The sequence below is a fragment of the Somniosus microcephalus genome, chromosome 2 (assembly GCF_052327205.1).
Source record: "Somniosus microcephalus isolate GS21.2 chromosome 2, FLI_Smic_1.0, whole genome shotgun sequence".
Taxonomy (NCBI): Eukaryota; Metazoa; Chordata; class Chondrichthyes; order Squaliformes; family Somniosidae; genus Somniosus; species Somniosus microcephalus.
In genome coordinates this window covers 231,900,954-231,917,895 of record NC_140988.1, presented here as the reverse complement: position 1 = coordinate 231,917,895, position 16,942 = coordinate 231,900,954, and the positions used below count along the sequence as shown (strand labels likewise).

Genomic DNA, 16,942 nt, shown 5'->3' with positions numbered 1-16,942 from the left:
TCCCTTGATCCCTTTAGCCTTAAGAAATATATCTAACTCCTTCTTGAATATATTTAATGCATTGGCCTCAACTGCCTTCTGTGGTAGAGAATTCCACAGGCTCACCACTCTGGGTGAAGAAATTCCTCCTCATTTCAGTCCTAAATGGCTTGCCCCTTATCCTTAGAATTTTCATGGGACACTGGCACCAGTTCTGGGACAGGAAGGAGCTGTACCGATGGGACGGGCTCCATCTGAACCGGGATGGGACCTGAGTCCTAGCGGAAAGGGTAAATAGGGAGGTGACAAAGGCTTTAAACTAGTAAGATGGGGAAGAAGAATCTGCAAGAAACGTAAGCAGCCTAAATATAAACAAATCAGGAAAAGTGAGCATAGGAAAGAATAAAGTAAGGGAGGACATTGATAGCAAGGGAGCAAATAGAATTATAGAACAGGAGTCTAAAAAGATGGTTAAACATAAGGTGAGAGGAAATCTCATTACAAATGAGTTAAACTGTCTGTACAGCAATGCACACAGTGATCGTAATAAAACAGGGAACTGGAGGCAATCGTGTATTGGGAGGAACCAGACATAGTAGGGATTACTGAGACATGGCTACAGAAAAATCAGGACTGGGAATTAAACATTGCAGGGTATAACATATTTAGAAAAGAAGAGAGGAAAAAAAGGGAGGTGGAGTTGCTGTACTTATTAGGAATAACAATGGCAGTAGAAAAAAGGGACTCTGCTATCAGCAAGACAAAAATAGAATCCATATGGATAGAGATAATAAAAGATAATAAAGGATCAATCACATTAATGGGCGTCGTCTACAGCCCACCTGATAGTGGAAGGGAGGTGGAGGAAGAAATATGCAGACAAATTGGAGAAATGAGTAGAAACATAAAATAATAATCATGGATGATTTCAACTACCCTGATACTAATTGGACAGAAGACGTAGGTAAAGGGGATAAGGGAATGGAGTTCCTACAATGTATACAGGACTCCTTTCTAACCCAATATGCAAAAAGCCCAACAAGGGAGGATTCACTATTGGATCTAGTTATGGGGAATGAGCCAGAGCAGATAAAAGAAGTATAAGTAGGGGAACCTATAGGCAATAGTGACCATAATATAATACGCTTTAAGATTATAAAAGAGAAGGCCATAAGTATGACAAAAACAAGGTTAATAGATTGGAAAAAAGCTGATTTTGAGGGCCTGAGAATAGAACTTGGGAAGATAAAATGGGCAACAATATTGGCAAACAACGATGTAGAACGACAATGGGAAGCATTTAAAATGGTGATCAACAGAGTGCAGGAAAAATATATTCCACTAAAAGGAAAGAACAAACTAAACACTAATGAGACTCCATGGATGAATAAAGACATAAGGGAATCATTGAGGGTAAGGAAAGAGACATACATTAAGTACATAGACAGTAGAGGAGTGCATGATAAGAGAGAATACGAAGGGATTAGGAGAGAAGTCAAAAAAATTAGGAAGGCAAAGAGGAACTACAAAATTAAATTATCAAGGAACATAAAACAAAATAGTAAAATATTTTACAGGCACATCAATAAATAAAGGAAGGTTGGGATGGGAATAGGGCCATTAAGGGATAGACCGGACAATACCACAGGTAATGATAGGGAGATGGCAGAAATATTAAATCATGATTTCCCTTTGGTATTTACCAGGGAGATAGAACAGGTGGACATGACATTGGATGATGAGATGAGTAATGAGATAAGTGCATTTAAAACATTTAAAAAAAAAGGGGATATACTAATTTAAACTAATCAAACTCAAACCCCTGGTCCGGATGGATTGCATCCATGCATTTTAAAAGAATCTAGGGAAGCGATAGCAGAGGCATTACTACACATTTACTAATTCGTTAGAGAAAGGTGTAGTGCCAGAGGACTGGCAGATAGCTAACATATAATACCTATATTTAAGAAGGGGGATAGAACATGTCCAGGGAATTATAGACCAGTCAGCTTAACATCAGTGGTAGGAAAAATAATGGAATCCCTACTGAAGGAGAGAATAGAAGAACATCTAGAAATAAAAAGTATGATAATTAATAGCATGGATTTTAAAAGGGAATATCCTGCTTGACCAACCTTATGGAATTTTTTGAAGCTGTAACAGAGTAGACAATGGTAATGCAGTATATGTAATTTATCTAGATTTTCAAAAGGCCTTCGATAAGGTACCCCATAATAGATTAATGAATGAGGTCAAAGAATGCAGAGTCAGGGGACAAGTGAGAGTGTGGAACTTGCTACCACAGGGAGTGGTTGAAGCGAATAGTATCGATGCATTTAAGGGGAGGCTGGACAAGCACATGAGGGCGAAGGGAATAAAGGGTTATGCTGATAAATTCAGTTAAGGAAAGACAGGAGGAGACTCGAGTGGAGCATAAGCACCAGCATGGACAGGTTGTGCTGAATGGCCTGTTTCTGTGTCGTATATCCTATGAAATACATCTTAAAATAGTTGACTGCTAATTTAAATCGCACTTCAGCTTTTTTTTGTCTGTCTTTGGCCAATTTTGACTTGCCTTATTTGCACAGAATTTCTGCACTTTTTTTTCTTTAATGTCCAAATAAATGGGTATTGACATACTTGCAGATGTGGCCTATATTATAGGCTGAAAATATATATATTTTTAATACTGGAAAGCAATACTTAAGAGTGCTTTTTCCAGGTCAGCATTGACCACTCATCACAAAGTGGCTAATTTGAATTTCCGATGTGGCTAATTGCATTTCAAATTAGTAAATAAAAAATGAATAATGGACACTATCATTGGGCATGTGATCTCAATACTTGTATTTGCACAGCATATGCATGTGTGCGTCAATCTATTTGCACATTTGATGGTAAAATGATAAGAACAAATTATTTTTGATTGTAATGACTGCTTTAATTAGTTGGTTACTGAATGGTGGTGGATGTTTAAGTAAATGTACACACATGAAGTCCATTGACCGGTATTGTGTGAGTGTATATAAAACAGTGTCACTGTCACATCTGTGGCTCGTCAGCAACTTCTACTGTACAACACTGGTTTAGGTGTCTATGAAGTTGAGAGATTTGGGAGTGGTCATTGAGGTCGTATAGAGGGCTGACTCCTTGCAGTCCCCTTCAAGAATACGCTGGATACATTTTTGTAAAACGAAGAGATCATGGCAGAAGGAAGGTCTGATTTCAGCTAATAACTGGAGGATTTGGGGCTCGCTGATCGTTTCTGAGGGGTTAGTAAAGAATTATTGTCAGGTTTTCTGAATTGGCTATGGGTTTCTAAGTGTTTTCTTGCCTCATCCAGGAAATGTAGCATGGAGGGAAGAAAGGATTAGGATCATGGAATGAGTCCAATAAGAAGTGGGGCAAGCACTGTGGGCCTGATGACCTTTTCTTGTCCAGAGTACATTAAGTAACATCCATTTGCAGGGTAAATCGGATGTGAGACCCGAACTGATTGCGACGCGATGGGGGCGAGACTCCTTCCTCCAGGGAGTCTCGCTGCTCTTCAGTTTGATGTTCAGTCAGGCTCCAATGCTGGTTTCATGCTATATTTGCACTCTAACTGCAGTGTCGGTGGTAAGCAAACCTGTTTCACACTGACGCTAGAGTTGTACTGTAAATGCGTAAAACATCCATTGTAGTAGAATACTGGCTTTACCTGCCAAGAGTTGCTCTGCCATGAAATTTTACAAATTAACATACGCCCTATTAAATAGTAATATTTTTCTTCAAAAACGACAACCGCTGTAGTCGATGACAAATCAGTGGCCCAGATTTTCCTTGCACCGGCGTCACCTCACATACAGTTGCCCAGAGACTTTTTGCGGGCTTGTTGGTGGAGATTTCTGCTAATCCCGAGTCTGATCCAGTGCAGCTCCCCCCTCTACAGGGAATTTGTGGCGTCTGTGAGTAGATCAAGCAGTAGGTAGACTCTTCAACCAGAGACGCAGACTGCAAACCAAGAAGTGAAGAGCAAGAAATATAAATTACATTTAAATCATTGTACAGGAAACAAAATAAAGATTGGGACATACAGCTGGGATAAAGCGAGAGAGATAAAAGAGAAAAACAAATTAAATCGAAATCTGCAACCTTAATTTTCTTAGGGAATGAGATATAATGGTATCTCGCCAAGAGATTCATAATTGAATTACATGGAAAGGCGTGAGGTTTCTGTACTTGTGTGATATAAATACACACTAAACTCGCCAGAATAAGTTGGGGCTTGTCCATTCCAGTGCAAGTATCCTTTAATGGCGTGCTAAGTCTTAATTAGTACCGAACAACCTCTCTGGCACTGTAAAGTGTGGAGTCTCATTTCTACAGATTTTAATTATTGTTTGAGATTTAAAAAAAAAAAAAAATTTTTTATTACTTTTTATTTCTGTCTCCTCTCTCTCTCTCTCTCTCTCTCTCTCTTAATCCAATCTTTCATTCCCTCTCATTATTTTGCTTTCTGTACCTAATTTGACATGGAATTAAATATTCTTACTGACACTTCCTGGTTCAGACTCTGCGCTGCTCATTAACAATTCTTCAATCTGATTGGTTAAGGAGACACACAGTTGCTTGCTCTATTCACACAAGTCCCAAATGCTATGTAGAGGTTGTTGCATTTTTTGAAAAGTTTGCTGACTGGAACTTCCAGTGTGAAAATCAATGGGCAAGTTCCTTCACAACTGACTGCAAAATCTGGCTCTTAGATTTTTCTTCACAGTGCGAGAGATAGATTTTTTTTCAGTGCAAGAGATAAAGTATTATTTGATAAATTGTGCATTGCACAGGTATAACACAGCTTATTGTCTGACTCACTTTGAGCAGTGCCACAGGAGATCTAATAATACTTGATCATTCTCGTGGAGTAAATTAGAACAGCACAACCTAATTGGATTTGCATGAGCTGCGGTCTTGATCCTGTTGTACGGTGTCATGGGTGATTTCCTCATCTGAGATACGCAGCCACCTCTGCTTGCGAGGCATTGCTGGAGGTCTAGAAGGAGGTCTTCCTTCCCTCTTGCTGAGTGCATGGTGCAAGGAACCGAGCAAGAGGCAGGGAGAAAGTATCTTTTCTAACCCTGTGGGATTAATGCAATGGATTTTCAACTGTAATAAATATTAGTGTAGTCAAAATTTACTTAACAGAATAATTGAATATCCCTAATGTGTCTTAACAGGTAAGCTTATTTTTTAATCTGTTTGGTCTTTGCTGAATTGCTTCAAATAGATAACAACAGAAAATGCTGGAAAAACTCAGCAGGCCAGGCAACATCCGTGGAGAGAAAATAAAGTCAACGTTTTGGGGCAAACCCTTTGTCAAGACCGGAAAAGCACAGGAAATGAAATAGATTAAGAGGTCAGGCTGGGAGAGAACAAAAGAGAAGTGAAGAGACATTTAAGAGGTATTCAAAACGGGACGAGATGGTGATAGGACAAGTGGAGACAAAAGACAGCTCTGGATTAGGTGTGAAATGTGATGGCAGAATGGGAGACAGCTGTCATGTGGGAGAGAAAAAAAAGGTGGGGGGGGGGAAAGGGCCAAAACAAAGGTGTGGATAAAAAATAAGTGAAAATGTAATGGGGGCCGAGGTTATGATCTGAAATTGCTGAACTCGATATTGAGTAAAGTGCCTAACCGGAAGATGAGGTGCTGTTCCTCGAGCTTACGCTGAGCTTCCGTGGAACAATACAAGAGCCTGAGTACAGTGAGGTCTGAGTGGGAATGGGGCGGTGAATTAAAATGACAGGCGACCGGAAGCTCTGGGTCATCCTTACGGAATGAACGGAGGTGTTCCGCAAAGCGGTCACCCAATCTGCGTTTGGTCTCCCCAATGTAGAGGAGACCACATCGTGAGCAGCGAATACAGTATACTAGATTGCAAGAAGTACAAGTAAATCGCTGTTTCACCTGGAAGGGGTGTTTGGGGCCCTGGACAGTGGGAAGGGGGGAGGTAAAAGGGCAGGTGTTACATCTCCTGCGCTTGCACGGGAAGGTGCCAGGGGAAGGGCTGTTGGGGGTGAGAGAGGAGTGGCCTAGAGTGCCTCAGAGGGAGCGATCCCTACGGAATGCTGAAAGGGGAGGGGAGGGGAAGATGCGTTTGGTGGTGGGATCACTTTGGAGGTGGCGGAAATGGCGGAGGATGATCCGTTGAATGTGGAGGCTGGTGGGGTGAAAGGTGAGGACAAGGGGAACCCTATCGTGGTTCCGGGAGGGAGGGGCAGGGGTGAGTACAGATGTGCGGGAGATAGAACGGACACAGTCGAGGGCCGTGTCAACCAGGGTAGAGGGGACTCCTCGGTTGAGGAAAAAGGAAGACATGTCGGAAGCACTGGTGTGGAAGGTGGCATCGTCAGAGCAGATGCGGCGGAGACAGAGAAACTGGGAGAATGGAATAGAGCCCTTACAGGAGGCGGGGTGGGAGGAAGTGTAGTCCAGGTAGCTGTGGGAGTCAGTGGGCTTGTAGTGAATGTTGGTCGATAACCTATCCCCAGAGATGGAGATGGAGAAGTCGAGGAAGGGAAGGGAAGAGTCAGAGACGGACCATGTGAAGGTGAGGGAAGGGTGGACATTGGAGGCAAAGTGAATGAAATTGTCTAGTTCAGGGCGAGAGCAGGAAACGGCACCGATACAGTCATCAATGTACCAGAAAAAGAGGTGAGGGAGAGGACCCAAGTCGGACTGGAACAAAGAGTGTTCCACATATCCCACGAAAAGGCAGGCATAGCTAGGACCCATGCGGGTGCCCATAGCAACACCTTTGATTTGGAGGAAATGAGTGGAGTCAAAGGAGAAGTTGTTCAATGTGAGAACAAGTTCAGCCAGGCGGAGGAGGGTAGTGGTGGATGGGGACTGGTCGGGCCTGGCCTCTTAATCTGTTTCATTTCCTGTGCTTTTCCAGTCTTGACAAAGGGTTTGCTCCAAAACGTTGACTCTATTTTCTCTCCACGGATGTTGCCTGGCCTGCTGAGTTTTTCCAGCATTTTCTGTTGTTCTTTCGGATTTCCAGTATCCGCAGTATTTTGCTATCGTGCTTCAAATAGATGTTGTGTCTTGTGATATTTTTATTAGTCTGATATATTTAATGGCTAAGTGTAAAAAGTTGATTAAATTCCTACTTGCAAACAAACATAAATCAATTTTTTTTCATAGAATATATTAATGAAGCTTTTGTCCAGCAAGCTCATCTGTTCACCATATTAAATGCCATTCTGCAGAGAAATGCAGCCTCTCTGGGCAAACCTGAATGGAGATGCTCTTTCTACTTATAGTAGCCTTTCAGTGAGGTAGCCTGGGCTAGGAAGCTATCACCAGCTATGTACGTCTGGGCCCCTTTCAGGCATGTAAATCAACTAGAAACTTTTTGAAACCTTGAGTTGCTGCCAAAATATACAGACTGAGTTGAGTCTACAGCGGAATCACTCTGCCATAGTATCCCCAGACTTTGAAAGAAAAACAGTAAATAGTTGTTTTAGTTAGGACATCACGTTGGTTGTTGCAAATAGAAAAAGTGGCCCTTGTGTCCATACAACATGATGAAACACTGACACGATTGCAACTAAAATATCAGTGTATATATATTCTATAATTTAGTGGGAAATACTGATTATTGAATTTTGCTTAAGCTAAATTTTGAACATAGTTTTCTGTCCCGTTGTGTGTTTCTTGTTTATATTGAAACACCAAGATCGTGCAGATTTAGTAAAGCCCTCAAGATTACACCTACAATACTAGCAGACAGGTCCTTAACATGTACACTATTCAATTTGGGTGGTGTCATGCATAATGCATCTCAGCCTTTTACCTAAGAAAATAATTCTGTGTTGTACACTGGAGGATTCAGAAGTTCTTGCCAACAAATGGTCATATTAGGTGTTTGATGTTGCTTGTCATGAAACTGCAAATGCTGGAAATCTTAAATAAAAACATAAAGTACTAGATATACACAGCAGATCTTTGATGATCTGAAATGAGAAAGACTGGTTAACATTTCAGATTTAGACTCATGTCAGAAAAGTTAACCCACTTTCTCAAATGCTGATAATCGTTGATGTTTCATTGTAGCTGCAGCACATTTTATTTGATTTGCAATTCGCTTATGCCTGTATTGCTGACCAGCATTTTGCCCGGATTTTGCCGTCTGCGGCGAACAAACAGCGCTCGCCGTCCATTATGCTTACGTGTGGGCTTTTGCACTGCGATTTGCGGTTATCAGACAGACAAAGCAACGCAACGCCCTCTACAGGCGATCTGGGATTGGATGAGCAGCGCAAGCAACAGCGTGTCTCTTCAACCAATCAGATTGAGGAATCCTTACTGAGACACAGAGTTGAAACCAGGAAGTGTAAATTAGAATATTCAGTGTAAAGTCATGTACAGAAAGAGAAATAAAGAGAGGGAAATAAAGATGGCATTAAGAGAGAGATATAAAATACAAAGAAAAAGTAAAAAACTGATAACCTTACCATTATTCTTAATGTGAAATTTGGGCCAATTGCAAGAAAACATTAAAAAAAAAATTTTTAATTACTTTCTTTAAAGCAGAAATTATCTCTGATGTAATAAATGACAAATATGACCCTTTGATGTTGCTGACTTATCCACTGAGTAAAGCAACATTTATTTTCACAGCTGGTTTCCTGTAGATTTTGATTAGATGTGATCTTAGTCATTTCAATAAACTTTTGGCCTTTTTTAGGTATGTATATTGTCTTGAATTGTTGCCATAATTTAGGCCTGAAGGTCTTCATCTACCATGAGCTGCTTTGAATATGGCTAAGACCAGAGCTGGTGTCCTGAGTAAAGTTTCCTTTTGAGCTGTAGCAAACTAGATGGCTGTTGCATGCAGGCCAGTGTTTTCTGTTAAATAGCTTTTCCAGACCCTCCAGCTTGCCCAGTGCTGGTTAAAGGGAAGATTTATTGCTGATAACATACAAACCTCAATAATTGATTCTCCAGGCATCAGCCCACATATCCAAGCTCCATCCTATTTTTTTACACCTCTAGGGCCTCCTTAGAATTAATTACAGAAATGTGGTGTTTAAAAGTTGGCACTATCTTTTATTCTCTACCACCTCTGCTTTTACAGTTGCAAGCCACACAGTCGCAAGGTTCAAATTGCCCTTGCAGTCCAGCAGTGCCCTCTGATGGCCTTAGCTTTTCTGTTGGCACTGGGATATGGTGGGGGAGAGCAGTATCTTGATAGATTTATGGACAAAAAAAAACATGCTAGCTATCTGGAAATTTACCTTCTGTTTAACCTCTTGAATTCTGAATTTTTTGTCCCACAGCAGTGTTGTTAAGTACGTTTGCCACGAGCCACATGTGGCTAATTGGGAATTCAGAAGTGGCTAATTACATTTTTGATTAGGATAAAAAGCTGAGTAATAGACAGAGTCACTGAGCATGTGATCTCAATACTCATGTCCCATGGTGTATGCATGTGCACTTTAACCTTTCTGTGCGTCTGTTGGTAAAAATCAGAAGACGAAAAGCAGATTGAGAGTGTTTTTTGATCGTGTGTGCTTTACTTTCTTGGTTACTGCTTATTGGTTATCTGCTAAAATGGAGTGTAACACTGGTGTAAACCCCAGAGTTCAGTAACATTGTAGGGAGAGGGGGGATCTGGCATCATGGTCAGCTTGACCAGTCGAATAACCACTGCAGGCCAGCAGATGAGAGCAAGTCCAACCAATAAGGAGAAGCTCCAAAAGAGCACGTCAAGGCAGAGGGCAAGCAGCATCCAACTACGTTCTGGATGGGGAGGAGGAGCTGGTCTGCACGTTTCAATATTCTCAGTAATCACTCTTGAAATCAAAGTACCACTTGCAACTGCTGGACAAAAACTTAGAAGTTGGACAAAGATGTGCCGTGTCGGATAAATTCACGTCAGAATCCTACACTTTAGTGAAAGACTGTAAAGTTTCACACTGAATGGTAGCTGTTTGTTAAGTAAACATACACATGAAGGACATTTACCTGTGTGTAATATGTTTACCACCAAAATTAGTGTATTTGACTAAAATTCCACTGATCCTCTTGGGAAGTGGTTGTGCTTCAAGAAGATCCCATTAGCACTCTGCCATATTGTTCATTATTTGAAGCCATAAATGAATGCAGTACTTTGGTACCAAAGACAAATAAATTTAAAAGTAAAACTGAAATAAAATAATTTCTTAAAGCTTAGGTTGATCTTTGGATAAATCTAGAGTTACTTTCTCCTTTTAATGAATGTGAACAACCTATATTGACTTTTTAATTGTATTCACACAGTAACTGGAAAACTATGTACGATGACTCGTGTTGTTCTAAAAACAATGTACATCTAATTTTAGAATGTCTGCTCTTTAAAGTGTTTTAATATTAACTTGAAGCAGAGTATGGTAAATAGTTTTAAGTTGTAAACTGTAAACTTGTGAATAAGTCAATGGGACTGATTCGAAAAGTATTGAAAGAGGTGCCCATTCAGGCTTATGGATTGTTCTAATTTGTATGATATGTGGGGGAAAATAATTATTTCTAATGCCGTGTACTGTGAATATGACTTTTTTGGAGCTGAGTTAGTTTAAGCACAAGTGATTTGTTTTGTCATCTTCTAGACTTGGTTTTCAATTGAAGACAATAGAACCAGTTTATACTTGAACTATTTGATAGTGATGGGGGGACGGGGAGAGCACATTCCATTTCACACGCCTAACTGAATCGAATGGTTCTCTGAATACTCGTAATACTGTATCCCTTTGCCTTTATTCAACCCATGAGGGAACTGTGCCTTCCAAAGCAATGACAATTTGTGGCTGCAGCCGCAAAATGTTTTATTCAATGCTGGAATCCCTTTTCTTAACTATTATTTATAAATATGTTCAGCTACAGGAGATTGTCACTTTATGGATTGCAAGGTATGCAGCCAGCTTCAGATTGGACTTCAAACCTCAAGTGGAAAAAGCAGATGCTTTGATGTCCTTGTTATGCAATAACGTTTATGCTGTAGTGGCATAACTATCAAAGTACAGAGCAAACCCTATTTGCTTTACAGGGATTCTTCCAATGGCAAGAGCACCATCTGTTACAAGCTCATGTGCGCCAAAGTCACAAATGCAACTTAGTTCCCCAGTCCTTAATTCTACCAATTTTCTCATCTTCTGAAGGTATTAACTCGTTGCTGGGCTACAATTAAAGGCATACATTGCTGTAAATACACAATAGGTCAGTCAGCATCTGTAAAGGGAATAGACAGGTTAATATTTCACATGTATAAGCATCTTCAGAACTGCAGTATACATTGAAAACGTTAACCTCTCTATATTAATGGTGTCTGACCTGTTTATTTCAGACTTCCATTATTTTCTGTGTTTTCTTTTTAATTGTTAAATGAGTGCAGGATATCCTCAGGTACTTCGCCTGAGTGCTCATTCTTCATTTGTGAGCCTTAAAAGGGGGTGTTGGCAGGCTATTTGCTCACAGGAGACATTACAGCCCAGTCCTTTGTTCACCGGATGTCCACATAGGTGGATTTCCTGAGGCCAGTTTGTAACGTACCTCATCCCAGCTGCGTTCAGGTAATTCAGCGCAGACCAAGGATTGACCCTGGGACTTCCCTGTATGTATGGCTTGGTTGAACCAACAGGGAGCTACAAATGTGGCTTTAAAGCATCTGTGCGCCATTATGCATGGCTGCTGAATCAACCCTGAAGTATAAATGAAGTAGGTTTGCTGCAAGAGCACCACATTATATTACAGAACTTCTTTCAATAGAAGTGATTCCATAAGATAAACAGGATATGAGACCTACGAGATGGGTGACAGAGTAGCTGTGTTCTCCAGTTATCAGCTGAAAATGATGAAACATTCTAGAATACAGTGCATGACATGATGGGATAGATTTTAACTTTCATGTCTGGGTAGAAAACTGGAAAAATGCACAAGAAAACGGAAGGGGTGTAGTGCGGGCGGCTGATTGGCTAGCGCCAGTTTTCCTCTCATTGGTCATAATGCACGCTGATACTAATTTATATCTAATTACTGGGTAAGTTCAACCTCTCTGCAAAGTTTGGCTATGCCAGCGCAGTGGAACCTCCATTATTTGCACTCTCATTAGCCACCATCCCAATTACCTGCTGGAATTTTCTTGGGGAATAAAACTACATAATATTTGTTTTACACTTGTCTTCATTTACATAAAAAGGTTATTACTGAACTAATAAATGAGACCAAAATGTGGGGACTCTGGAAATTATCAGATAATCAAATGTGTTGAGGTGGGCAAGGGGGAGTCTCACTGTTATGGCAGATAATGGCGGCTCCACTGTGAAGTGCATTTATTCTGTGTGCAATCTCTGAATGCATGCTGGGTGCTAGAGTTCATCTGAAATACAGAGCAACACGACATGCGCATGCACAGATACCAGTGTGTATGGTGAAAGTAACGTGGCTGTCACAAATGAGGTGGTATTTTTTAACATGGGTCATTAGCGCTGGTAAGATGACAATAGACATCACGGAGTCATTCTCCAGAATCCAATCGTTTCAAGTTAAGCATGCTATATATTGGACCAGAACATGAACTCATGTAGCTAGCAGCTTGCAGCCCTCGGTGAGCCTCTCCTGATGTTCTCGTATAATATTCTGCCAAATTTCACTATAATGGAATTCACTGCATTACAAAAATCAGGTGCAAAGTACTTTGATTATTTACTGTAGAAAAGGGAATCATGCTGCAACAAGAGTAACATTTGCTACAGGAAGACTAATATTGAAATGCTGCTTCTAATAATTACTAAGTTGCAGAACTGCTTTGTGCAATGCAAAAATGGAATAGCAGTATGGTCTCATTTGAATTCTGATTTAAAAAAAAATGCTATGCCAGAGATGTGTTGGTGCCTCAGTGTCCTCTGCCTCTGGTAATGGTAGGATTTGAATTCAAACTCACCATTTCCCCACCTAGCATATCCCTAATGGGAGGACCATCACCACACGGACTGCAGCGGTTTTTAAGAAGGCGGCTCACCACCTTCTCGAGGGCAATTAGGGATGGGCAATAAATGCTGGCCTTGCAGCGACGCCCACATCCCATAAACTAATTTAAAAAAATCTTTGCCAGGGAAAGATTGATAGAGGAAATGAAGTGTGGAAGCGAAGTGCTGCCATCGTGCAACTCCTGGCTGTGAGTTGAAGTGATGTTGCCAATGCTCTGTGAGCATTTCACCTGCCAACTGTCTTTTAAAGAAGCCAGGAGGGAGGGGAAATAACTTTTTGTAAAAACCAATTTATTTTTTTCACAAAGTAGAAACAGTTAGAGCATAAATAAGTTGCAAAACATACAAAAATGTTCTCTCTTACTCTGTGTGAAGAAGTGCAGATCTTTAATTTTAACCCTGTTGTTTCACTGCAGTGACCCTTCAGCCAAAGCTCTGTGGGAGTCCATGCTAAACATGAAACAGAAAGAGGCTGTGATGGAAGTGCGGAGGCACCTAGTGGAGGCAGCTAGCAAGGAGAATCTCCCTATTAAGATGAGTTTAGGTAATGTGCATAACTAATTTACTCTCCCTTTTCTTTAGCTATACAGTCTAGTAGCTCATGATCTCTCTGTTTCTCAAAATGGGCACGCCACCTATTTAGTTGATTTTTATTCCTCACATATTGGAAACTTGTGTTCAAATTGATAATGCTCACTTTGAACAACTTTCAAAGGGAAACCAGGTTGCTTTTATTACTGTAACATAGGCTTTCATGGTTACCAATTTAAATTTTCCTGTGACCTTTTTTTATGAAACCAAATTTCAAACATTTTGCCTAAAATTAACGATTATATTAGTGCTTTTCCAATCAAGAAGTACATAAATAATTTAGCGTTTTCAGTAGTTAAAATAATACTGAGACGGGCCTTTTTTTCCTTTTGCAGCTCGTGGGGATAGCTTGAACCCATTACCACATCATACCAGTAGATTTTGTGAATATTCTCTTCACCCTTCAATGCACTCTCTCAACTGTAATACTCTTTGGTTGATACTTTTAAAATATCACATTAAAAGAACAGATTTTATTTTTTTATTTTCAAACCTTGAGCAGAACCGTTTCAGTATTATTAAAGAGGTCCTTCAGTTTGGAATGTACCTTTTTTTTATAGACATTCTATCCCAATCGGAAATAATTTTACGATATTCTTTTAAATATCCCAGTTAAACCACTTTTTAAAAAGATCCTATATCCAGCAGCTAACTTAATGGTCTGATTCCCAGCTAGTGTTTTGGCTTAATGAATACACAGTGCCCTCTTGAGGAAGCTGGGGACAAAAAATACTGAGAAAGGAAAAAGAATGACAAGTTGTTCGTATATGTGGCAAGAAGGTAATCAAAAGCGTATGTGAGATTTATGACTGTTTCTGATTCGATACACTGCATAGCTTATGGTGTTCATAGGACATTGTGTTGCTTTTCATTTTTTCTGACCCATTAACCTTTACATTACGTCACAGCTGATGTGAATAAATATAAAAGCAGTAATAATATGCAGATTTTCCAGAGGGTGTTGAGGTCTTTCAGAGGAAGCCCCTGGGATTAGCCCTACAAGGAGCCTTAATGTCTAGCTCCCACGATGGCTTCGTTATGTCTGTGCTTAGAAAACAAAGAATGCATTTTAAAATAATACATTTAAGAAAAATTTAGCAAACCTCCAGAAAATCTGGCTTTTGCAGTAAAGCTGGAGATATGCTGGCAACTGATAAGGGATTTATGAATCATTGCAGAGCAGCATTTCTATAGAATTTCCCTGTATTTTATGAACGATGACACTTTTGCAAAGTGCTCCTGGCGAGCCTCCGCAGCTCTCTGTTTGGATTTAAAACCTACTGCTTCTTGATAAATGATGTCATTTTTTTGAACCACACATGGTCAGCTTACCTGCCAAATTCAATAAAAAGTGTGTGTTTTCTCTTGCCTTCTGACATCACTGGTATTCTGCTACATTGATTTATTACATGTCTTTTGACACCTTTAATGAACGTTTGGCACTGGGGTATGTGCTGCAATGTGATCTTTTCATATTTTGGAGCTCTCTTTTAAGATTAGATGGGGGTCAGGGAAGTAATTTTGGGTCCTCAAGTTCTCTGTTCCACTCTTACTATCAATGGGGATGCATGTTGCTTGTTTTAAAAGAATCAGTTGATCATTGTAGTTTTTACATGTGCATTGTAGCCTGCCAAGCTTCACTCACTGGGATTCAAAATGACTAGTTTTGGTTTAAAATTTGACTTGTTTACGTGTCACACATTTAATTTAAAAAAAAAAAACGCAGCTCCATATATTTGAAGCATTTTATAATCTGTATAATTGTTATTGATCATGCAAGTCCAAGTATTTAACCAATGTTGACAGGACAATACCTCATCCATGCATCTGGACATTTTTTTACAATTGATTTGAATCTGTCATGTGTTTTAGAATGGTTTTTTCTTGAGTCTCCACTTCATTACATTCATAAAAATCTAGCCAATGTTGGAGGCATATTAGGTTATGGAATGAGTTTCTCTGTTGCACATTGTGATTATGAGCACCATCCTGACGATGAGAATATGTAATGGTTAAACAGAAATTTGGTGCAGGTTAAGTCCAGTGTCAGTGTGATTGCTAGCTCCTCTATCAGCTATCTGTTCTAATTCTAGTTTCTTGCTCTTTGCCTGTACCCATTTTTTTTGTCACGTGTTTGTCTAATTCCTTCTTGAACGTTGTGATTGGCTCTGCTTCAACAGCCACTTGTGGTAAAGCATTCCATACCTAACAACGCTTTGCATGAAAATATTCCATCTGACTTCTGCCTTTATGCTTCTAATACTAATTCTGAGTTTATGCCACCTAATTACTGATTCACTAGCCAGCAGAATCATATTGCACTACTTAATTTCTCAAACTCTTATAATTTCAAACAGATCTCTCCTCTTTCCCTACCCTGTCCCCTGCACCAAACATTCTCTCTTCTGGTGAATACAGTCCTTGGTTTTTTTTGTCTCTTCTCATGACTATATTCTTTCATCTCCGGTGTGTATATATTGTACCTTTTTCCATGGTTCCTATGCGTTTTCTATGACAGAGTGACCAAAACTGCACATAGCTTTGGCCAAACCAGTCTTGTATATTAATTCCTTCCTTTTATATTCAGTGCCTCTAAAAAATAAATTCCGCAATCCTTTTTACCTATTTTATTTCTTTTCCTATCTGTAATTTTGCTTTTGAAGTTGTGTCTGTATTGCTCTCTCTCTCTCTCTCTCTCTCTCTCTCTCTCTTCCTCCACGCCATTGTACATTTTACTATTTGAGTATATTTACATTGTTTTATTTCCCCCAAAAGTCTACTATTTCATCTATCTATATATATAAAGCGGTTCTTCTGTCTGTCATTCTGTCTGTCTGTCTGTATTGAATAAACTCAAAAGTTATAGAGCGTACCTACATGTGTGTTATATCGAAAGAAAGCTTACGATTCCAGAACCGTCATAAGCATATTTACGTTTCGGCCAGACAAAAATTGCGCCCGCGGTATCCAAAAAACGTTCAACATTCCGCTCATTATCCGCTCATTAGCATTGAGTGACGTCAAGGTCGACCAATCGTACGGTCGAGCGACCCGACGGTCGGCCAATCGCTGCGTGGCGGGGGCGGGTTCCTGGCGCGTGCGGGCGGGCCCTCCTACAGTCGAGTGACGGGACGATTGACCAATCCTACGCTTCGGTGACCTGACGGTCCACCAATCGGTGCGTGTGTGGGCGGGCCTTATCGTTCTGAACCGAGGTGAGTCGCCGCCATCTTGATTCCAAACTTTTCATTTCTTTTTCCCACTTTCTGCGTGTTTCTTTTCAAACCGACATTTCCAGCAAAAAAAGAAGTTGCTTTTAAAAGACAAATTGTTTTTAAAAAAAGTTAATTAATTTGTAAAT

At 40.1% G+C, this 16,942-nt stretch overlaps 1 protein-coding gene across 1 annotated transcript in view; it reads left to right on the top strand.

The window, feature by feature from the left end:
• scfd2 (sec1 family domain containing 2) overlaps window positions 1-16,942 on the top strand; it is a 461,156-nt gene that overhangs the window by 54,398 nt on the left and 389,816 nt on the right. Inside the window, exon 2 of the mRNA XM_085969951.1 lies at window positions 13,407-13,534. Within this exon, the coding sequence (XP_085826077.1) occupies window positions 13,407-13,534 (128 nt within the window). The remainder of the gene's footprint in view (window positions 1-13,406; window positions 13,535-16,942) is intronic.